This window comes from Ylistrum balloti, unplaced genomic scaffold (genome assembly GCF_031769215.1).
Source record: "Ylistrum balloti isolate Yb309-2 unplaced genomic scaffold, AGI_CSIRO_Ybal_v1 Utg370452, whole genome shotgun sequence".
NCBI lineage: Eukaryota > Metazoa > Mollusca > Bivalvia > Pectinida > Pectinidae > Ylistrum > Ylistrum balloti.
The window spans coordinates 545,496-555,296 of record NW_026782300.1 but is presented as its reverse complement, the minus strand read 5'-3'; the positions used below and the strand labels follow the sequence as shown (position 1 = coordinate 555,296).

Below are 9,801 nucleotides of genomic sequence, written 5' to 3'. Positions count from 1 at the left end.
ACTACTAGCAAAGCACCACAGAGTCTTGACACAGCTGATTTCACAAGAATTAGAAGGTAAAGAGCCAAGTATTTTATATTTAATTATAACAAATGAAGATGAAATTATTTTAGAAATTCATTACAAAAGCCCAATTTAATAATGACTTATTGATGGTGATCCTTTTAACTATACGTCCTTGGTGTAAGACGCAGCAGTAGGCTTGAAAAAAGTAAGGTTAAAACAAGAAGTATCTTTCATAAGGCAACCAGATTTTCCTCCTCAAGTTACTTAAATGTAACATTTAGATGTGAATAACGTAATTCTCATATAAAAAATATTACTTTTTATAAAGATATGTCCCTGTTGAGCGTCAACTTCAATGTTTGTGCCTAAATGCGGGTTATGAGCTATATCCCCTTGGAATGCAAGTCGGAGCATGGCTCTGATCTGGGTCCGGGACTGGCGTACAAGTTGTCGTAAACATTTTCTGCAAACGTTTGAAGTGTACGGGTTTAGGACCATACAGGTGAAGCATGTATATGACACTGACAAACATATGCATTACAACGTTTCCGCTGAACTTCGAAGTGTGTGCTGATAGAAAAGACATTGTTTACAATCTGGTTGAAATCGTCTTTAACTTAAAAAGACCATGGTATGTATTGGATTATGGCGATATTATTGTTGTATATACATGTCAGAAGTACTTATACGTCTTATCATATGAAACTTGTTGTGAAAATTGATCTTGTTACTGTAGATTTTGAACAGTTAGACCCATGTGCAAGCATTGATAGAATTGGCAGCTAGAACTAATTGAATCGGTGTTGGTTAAGAATACCGTTATTTATGACATCGACATATCGATAATTTGAAATTTACAGAGGAAGATAATAAAGATTTTGAACCACATAATTGATAGTGAAAAGATAAAACCGTTTCAATTGGGTCTATATCAAAAGTATAACAAGTGACAAGTGTCGTATAGCGTCTTCAGAAAAAATAGTTTTAAAAGTACCTTATGAAGTTAGCAAGATATGTTATAAATATAATCACAATACATCTCTGTGCTACCTTTCATATCGATACTTTCGAGATTGATTGAGTTTGGGAGAATTAAATTTCCTCGATCGTAATATAATTTTAAACAATATACATATTGTTACAGTGCCATGCAGGCAAGTGATTTAACCACAGGGGTCTAACTCAGTGAAAATGTCTATATTTCAAATGATTTCGTTTTTAGAAGTTGAACTGGCCACCATTAATGTACTCAAAACAATTTTTTTCAGAAAAGTTATTAATTTGAAAAAGTAATTAAAAATTGAGGAATTGATATATAAAAGAGCTTTTTGGAATTCCCCACCTCCAACTAAGTTTTTTTAAACAAAAAGTATACCTTATTTCCTGGAACTATTGGTCATTCATGTCCTTTGATTATCCATTATGAAAAAATTATTTGAATAACAAATTTTCATTGAGTTAGCTCCCTGTGTCTTCAAGGCTTTTTTTATTGGTACATGTGTTTTCTGGTTCTGGAAATCTGGGTAGCTATAGGTTGATTTCTCCATTGTCCATATTGTAAGTCTGTAGTTTCACCATTGTTTATTCAGAGTTCCCTTGAACTCAGTGAGTGTGCTGGAAGATAATTTTTTTTCAATCATAATGTTCCATGAATTAACTATGCATTGTGAAAACGAGTACTACAATGGTTCTTTTGGCCTCTAGTTTCCTAAAGCAATAGATGTATGTTGCACTTATCAATGGCAATTTTCTGAAGAAAATGCAATTCCATAAACATAAGCATTTAAGATTCTTATCATACAGTTGTCTCTTGAGTTAGAAAATGCTGTTATGAAGTTGATATTTTGATATTATATGCACCAGAATTTGTTTGATTTTCATGCAATGAATAATTCTTTTTTCTAATTCTTCCTATAGGCCCGTAATAGTGAAAAGGCTATGTGAGTATGATTTTCAATAATTCTGTATAACTATTTTTTCAAATAATCATTAGTCTGAAATGGTGTGTTAAATTTTCAGAGAATGTACATGCACAGAACCTGTAGAAATAATTAACACTTACATTCATTTAAAACTGATAATTGAAATCACAGTCATAGTTGTTTATTTAGCAAAGTTCATGACGTAATTGATGATTGTAAAAGAATAGTTAATTTGGTTATCAGTTATAATTCATAAACTTTAATATGTTTCTTCCGGCCTTAACTCTAGGCAATAGACATTTTTAAGGACAAATATCTCGATATGGTGTAGGTCTGGTTTTTCACACAAAACTTAAGCTGATAACAGGTAATTCTGTTTTATATATATATATATTTATGTTTTTACTTCCTTTGTAAATTCAGGACAACATTAGCCAGATGGCGGGCAGCTCATCTTGGTGATAATAAGGAACAGGTAAGATTTGGTGGGTCAGTAAACATCTGTAAGGTACTTACAAACTTACTTCTAATTATCAAAAGTTCTTGAGAAGTGAGAACTTCTGTAATTTCCCCTTATACTATAATTGAAAGACACATGAATTGTAATGAAAATTTATTTTTGCCATGCTTTCACTTTTACTGCAAGTCCTACAGAATTTTCTTCCTTTTTTGAGAAAGTACTGATCTTTTAAACAAACACTATTTGAAAATATCTTCTCAAAATAAAGCTATTATACCAAACTGGTGAATCTTATTCCTTATATAAGCAAATGAAAGAATTTGTGAAGTGTTACTGAGTTTGAAAACTATTTGAATGGAATATGGTATCACACTGCAATATGAATCTAGAAATGACAGATATCTGTTTTGTTTTTAGTCAAATGTGAATACATATCAGTGTCTTGTAATTCACTGGAAGTTAATTCTCAGTTATAATAAATGTACAAATATGTCATCAATCTGTTTGTTTCATCCATACTAATTTCTTGTTTCAGGAAAGACGGCCATATATAGCCTCAGAGTGTACTGATTTAAGGAAAGCAGAAAAATTTAGAAGACAAATAATAGGAGAAATTTCAAGAAAAGTCGCACAAATTCAAAATGGTAAATTCCTGATAAACATTTGTTTTGTTCAAAGTGGGGTGAGTGGGTAGGGGGTCATGATAATGTGTTCATAGACCTTATTTTGCAATTTATCTAAAGATGTATATGCTGTTTGAATATTTTAAATATTTCTTTGATAAAGGGAAGTGTACAGCTGTATTTGGTATATCATTACAATAAACTTTTACATGGTAAAAAATCATGACAGCAGAAATGTAAAACATAATTTATATAATTATATATCCAATGTGTCATTTTACAATTGCTAATCTAATGCTACCCAAATGGGAACTCTTTTTGAAGAAAATTGGTAAGATTTTCTGCTGAGAGTTTGACACTTGCATTTTCTTAAATATTTCACGAATTCCTTCAGCTTTCATTTCATGCTTTGGTTACATGTCAGTTGTGTGTGTGTCTATAAATATATCACAAAAAGCATGCTAGGTTCAGCAATGTATTTTAGCAGGTAGGGGTAGCCAAAATGGAATGCCTCTTATCTTCAGTTTAGTTATGTAAATAAATGACATAATTTTGAGTATATTTCTTCATTTTATAAAAGTTTACCTTTCTCATTAATTTGAATCATTTATCTGTCAAAAATACTAATTTCAACAACCTCATTTCTAGTCTAGAATAGTTGATATTCGTTTGCATTGGAACATAAAACTTATGCATCAAATATTTGTGAAGATTTCCATTTTGGGTAGTGTTCTGTTTTGGTTGGCATTACATTAAAGATAAATACCATTAAAACAATTATAAACAAGAAATTTTTTAAGAAGCATGTCCTACCAGAAATATGTTTTGAAAAGTATGAATTTGAAAGTAAAATTTTTGCATGATGAATTGAATTTTCAATAGCTGGTCTTGGTGAGTTTCGACTGCGAGATTTAAATGATGAAATTAACAAGTTGCTACGAGAGAAGGGTCATTGGGAGGACCACATCAAGGAGCTTGATGGACCTGACTACAGGGTAAGTACACATTTTAATTATTATTGGGAGTCAGGTGTTGTAATGATCCCAATTGTTTATCAAAACTACTTCAATATTTAAACATTAGCAGGAAGACACTGAATTCTTGGTTCAGATCTAACGCATTTTCAGTTGGATGTGTTGCAAAAAAAATTGTATTTTAAAGGGAACTATTTAACAAATTGACTGCCAAAGAAGTAAATTATCAGAAGGAAAAAGATTTAAATTAAAAAAATGGTGAGTGTGGTTTCATGATAATTGAACATTCCTACCTGATGTGGAATGGAATTTATTTTATAGAAAATTGGGCCAAAGATGTTGGATCAGGAAGGAAAAGAAGTACCAGGGAATAGAGGATACAAGTATGTTATTTGAACATTGCTGGTTTGTCACTATATCCATATTTAGAACAACTACTAGACTATCTGATCCAAATCATTGGTAATTGAGGTGAGGCATAGACGACAACAATGTCGGTGTCTTGATCAGTGATAGAAAGGATTCTAATCAGTTTAATGAATACAGCTTAAGTGCATTCAGTTTAGGCACTTCATGTCTGTTCTGTAAATAACACAAACTGATGTACAGAAAATATACCAACCTGTGGCAGGTTTGACATTAGAAATTTATATACTAGAAATGTGCTGGATGATTTGACCCAAAGATAAGTAAATAAGCAAAACACAAATTAGGAAAATAAAAATACTGTTTTCGTCACCTAACATGCTGTGTTATAGTGACTTCATTTTCTGATATTTATTTGCAAGGTGTCTTGTATTGGTAAAGATTAACTGATGCTTCACACGCATGAAAATATAAGATAATTAGTCATGCACATAAAGTATATATATTAATGATATCCAATGGTAAATCCGTCAGCATTCATAGAGATTTGGACAGTTTTGTCTTACAATAAATTTTCTACATTTGAAAATTCATTCCTTTCACCTCAGTAATGTCTTTTGTTCTCAAACAGATAACACTATATGTAGTTGTAATAAGATGGTTTAGAATAAATGGAATTGAATTACCATAACAATCTATAAGACTTTAAAACTGGAGATCATCTGTTTTGCAGTTGTGACCCACTGATATCAATAATATATTTTGCTCCATCAAAATCACAATGTTGTAACTTGCATTTCTGCTACCTTGTTTTCAGATATTTTGGAGCAGCGAAGGATCTTCCTGGTGTCAAGGAATTGTTTGAACAAGAGCGTAGGTTTCGTTAGTTTGCATCTTAAGAACACTTCATTATTTATAGAATGTTTTAAACTTGCTATATTTGTGTTTTCCTGTCTTGTTTTAATAAACAGCATAACATAAAAATTTTAAGTCATACCGCATATTTACGGCATAGGTAATATGAGTTTAAATTATTTATCACTAGCGCCTCCCATGTTGCGGAAAACACGTGCAGAAATGATGAAGGACATTGATGCTGATTACTATGGCTACAGAGACGAAGATGATGGTATTATTGTACCTATAGAAGTGGATATTGAAAAAGAAGGTAAACAAACTTTGATACTACACGTACATATACTGGAAAGTTAATGGGCCTAATGTGTCAGGGAAATTAAATGTGCTGATATAGAAAAGGGAAGACATTAAACTCTACCCTAGATACATCCTGCAACCTGGTTAGTTGTGTTTTATTTATTTTTATATTGTTTATAAGATTCATATCTTCAGCTTATTCGGACATATGCATCTAATGATTTATAAATTTTTCATTTTTTAAGAATCTGTAAGTTATTTAGACCAATGAGCTACTATGCCTGTTCAAATCTTTTTGCCAGAGCCCATTTCCTGAAAAATTTCATTTGGTCTCTGTCTGAAGACACATTTAAGGTGGTCTTTCACCAGTGTATAGGATTTGATCATTTTCTGGCCATGACTTAATACATGAAATCAGGGATATAATCCTACATTTGATGGTAATCACTTTGAAATATGACTGCTTCTTCTTAATGTGAAGTCATAAAATCCTCTCTTTGTCACTTTTATAGCAATGTACTGTCAGAATTATGTATTATTTTATTGAAAATACATGTTATTGACAATTTGTGACAAAAACACGGACATGAATCATTTCCTAGGCCTAGAAATTTTAGAATAGATAAAATAAATATGTTGATGTATTTACTAGTTTTTTGATGGTATCAAGAAATTAACAAACAAATAATAATATCCACACCACAGCCATTGCCACAGCAGTGAGGGAGTGGAAAGAACAACAGGAGGCCCGGGCCCAGGGTAACCATGGTGACCAGGAGGAGGAAGAGGATGAGCCCGCACTGTATCAAAAAGAAGAGGTATATTCTGAGCTTAAACCTGAAGGATTTCCCCACCCCACTCTAAGATAGTTACCTGTTGTTTATTTTCTCTTCAGAAACTACTTATTTTTAAAGCTATTATTGTACTGTGTTTTCATTTACAATCCTTGTGGATCTCTGACATATAATTATAATTACAATCTCATTCACTTTGTATTGATTTGGCCAATGTACATATTTTCAACTGAATTTGAATTTCAAACTTTCACCTTTCTGGAGAGACCACTCTATAAATTGAACAGAAAAGTAATTATTCTTTCTCATTCTGATAAGGTATATAACTGAAGCCTGGATTAAGACATGTAATTTGCATATTAAATTAAATGTTGATAGACTGTGACAATACTTTTATAATGATATTGAAGATTGAGGAAGAGGAAATGGAAACAGAGAAAACTGAGGAAGAAACCCAGCATTTTATTGCTCACGTTCCTGTACCATCACAAAAAGAGGTAATTATTTCTCTCACTTCTCCTCTAATCTATAAGAGCATCATACACCTTAGACCTTTGTCTTTTTATCAAACTTGGCATTCATTTATATAGGATATGCTAATACGGAGGTTAATAGTGTGTTTGTGATTTATTTTTCAATTTGTAATTATCCAGTATTACACTTTTTGAACGGTATAGTTCTTGATATAAAATTGAGGAAGCTTGTGAGTGGTATCAAGTCAGCCTTGGACTTACTATTAGAATTGTCTGTAGTTCATTTCTGGAATTCTGTGAAAAATATATTTTTTCTTGTTTCAAGCTTTTAGTAAAACCGTGGAAATTTTAACCAATGAAAAAGGTCTTCTTTACAGTACTACATAGTTGTTTGTATTAAAAATTGTAAAAAAAAATGCACAAAATCACAAATTTGTGTGTGAAAAGATTTTTGAGAAAAGCTCACCTGGTATATCATCACTGAAGAGATGATAACATTATGAAATTTTTATTTTAGATATTATTACCATAACTTTTCCATTGATGATATATCTCTTTTGAGTTTTGACCAATCAGAATAGTGCATTCTGTTCACTGCAATGGAATTACTGATTTTGCTGTTGATTGTAAATCAAGTTGATGTTGAATAAATTTGGTGTTCACCTGATCTTTTGCTGTGTACATGACTGGTTTTCCTTCAGTTAATTGCTTATTACATGGTGGCAGTGATTTCCTACAGGAAAAACAGTGTAATGGCTGATACAAAATGGAGCTGTCTTATTGTCAAACATTTCTTCATAACAATCAGACATCAAGGTATATGCTATGAAATGTTTCTTGCCTTTTTTTTGGAACACAGATTCGTTGTATAAATGGATCATTTTACCCTTAAAAATGGTTGAAGGTTTAAAGCAGATCAGGAAGAAGAATGTGAAATATTGAAATTTAGACTGTTACTATACTTATCTTATACAATTACAATTCACGTTTGAATGTTATTCAGATTGAAGAAGCCCTTGTCCAAAGGAAAAAAATGGAACTTTTACAAAGATATGCCAGCGAATCACTCCAAACAGAAGAAGGCCAGTCTAAGGAGATGATGGGCTTATAACAGTGAAGGTTACAGATTGTGTGTGTGTTGGTGAGCTGGTAGTGAGCCTGTATTACAAGAGCACTATCATAGTGTTTGTATGTTAGTGAGCTGGTACATATAGGAACAATATCATAGTGAGTTTGTATATTAGTGAGCTGGTATGTCTTAAGAGTGTTTATATCTTAGTGAGCTGGTATGTCTTAGAGTGTTTGTATGTTGGGGAGCTGGTACATACAGAAGCAATACCAAAAAGTGTGTTTGCTTATTTGTGAGTTGGTTTATACAGAAACAACATTGTTGGGTTTGGTTTGTATGTTAGTGAGCTGATATGTACAGGAACAAATCGAGTTTGTATCGAAGTAGGTTTGTACATATAGATACCACTCTGTTTGTATACTAGTAAACTGGTAGTCTGTATGTTCAGAGACAATATCATGGTGTGTTTGCATGTAAGTGAGCTGATATGTATAGAATCATTATCATAGTGTGTATGTTAGTGAAATTGTTTGTCCAGAATGTTGTTTGTAAACAAGATTAAATATGCAAAACCAATATTACAGTGTATAAATATGTTAATGAGGTGGTATGTATGAAAAAAAATGTAGTGCATTTATTTGAGTGTGAACCTGACATGGTGTAGTGAGCACACATTTATATCATGTACGGTGGAATTTCTCCAAATGGACCATGCATGAGTGATTGATATTGGGAAGGTTATTTTTTACCCTCTGTAATAATGAGGACATCATTCCATACATCACCATTGCCTTCAGATTTAAGGGGAGATAAGTTTTGAGAAGGATCTGTTAAAGGTAGTATATACTGTATTATTCATAACTTGTGTGTACACTTGAGTTTGTACAATATAGTTAAATGACTCAGTCATGTAAAATTCATGAATCTTACAACAGAATTAATAAGATCAGAAAAATCAAATGAATATACTCAGTCCACTGATTATATCAAATATTCATCAATATATTAGGTTTTAATGATCATCCTTTGTTCATCCTTATACAATTCTAGTTATCTTTGTTTAGAAGTGAGAAAAATTAATATGAAACATCAGAAAGTATGCCATTGTATAAGGTAAAACCATTTAATATGTGTGAGTGCAGTAGTATGATTTGTATATTTCAGGACATCCTCAAATAAATGTTGGACAGGTTAGGTGTGTATGTGTTATTTGATGTGCAGAAGTAGGAGATGAGACACTTGATAAATGTCTATTTACAAATGTTTATGAAAGAAGTATAATTTGTAAATAAAGTGCTTAAAACAAACATTAAACTATTTTGTAAAGAAAAACCTTCTTGTGTTTTAATTTCTTCCTCAAATCAGACAAAGTAATGTAATGTGTATGTAAGTTATAAAGTTCAGTGCACCAATTCCCTTATTTAGAGGTCAAAATGGACATACAAATGTATGTAGAAACTGGCAGCTGTCTTATCTGTATCTATCTATTCCTGATTTCAGTCCAGTGTTTCCTTTCTCAAAACTTGATGATTTTTCAACCATATTTTGTTCTGGAACCAATTTACTCTATAAATCACCATGGATCAATCTGTCTGGACATTCTAATTGGCATAAATTCAATCAATACAGCCTCCTCTCCGATTAATGGTAATCTATCCAAGATGAAGCAGCTTCTGTGCTATGTATATAATATAAACATACCTTATTTATTTATCCTTATTTCGGCATTTGTTTTTTTATGAAATGTGTCAAGAAGTTTGAGTAAAAATATGATTCTGTGACAGCAGACCTATAGGCTTCATTTGTATAGCTAAATGATGTTGGTTCTATGAGAGAAATTACATAGGCAGAAAGAATGGTTATGTATCCTTCAATGTCTGAATGTATAGGATGTTCATTTCATTTGCTGTTCAAACATTTGATATTGACCATTCGTATTGGTTATCTCTTTTTAATATT

At 31.8% G+C, this 9,801-nt stretch overlaps 1 protein-coding gene across 1 annotated transcript; it reads left to right on the top strand.

Annotated features, from left to right (window-relative positions):
• The first annotated feature begins 597 nt into the window (after positions 1 to 597).
• Positions 598 to 9,134, top strand: LOC132555109 (pre-mRNA-splicing factor ISY1 homolog). Its single transcript, XM_060219453.1, has 11 exons — positions 598 to 637; positions 1,924 to 1,946; positions 2,352 to 2,403; positions 2,924 to 3,032; positions 3,894 to 4,006; positions 4,307 to 4,368; positions 5,169 to 5,224; positions 5,397 to 5,519; positions 6,212 to 6,324; positions 6,711 to 6,797; positions 7,777 to 9,134. The coding sequence occupies exons 1-11, from the start codon at positions 635 to 637 to the stop codon at positions 7,882 to 7,884; spliced, it is 849 nt and encodes a 282-aa protein (XP_060075436.1). The 5' UTR covers positions 598 to 634; the 3' UTR covers positions 7,885 to 9,134.
• Positions 9,135 to 9,801: the final 667 nt, after the last annotated feature.

Bases quoted from the DNA above. Each gene is read 5' to 3' on its own strand.
- LOC132555109 (XM_060219453.1), top strand. The intron at 3,033-3,893 runs GTAAATTCCTGA...AATTTTCAATAG, and splicing joins AGTCGCACAAATTCAAAATG to CTGGTCTTGGTGAGTTTCGA. The intron at 4,369-5,168 runs GTATGTTATTTG...CCTTGTTTTCAG, and splicing joins CCAGGGAATAGAGGATACAA to ATATTTTGGAGCAGCGAAGG.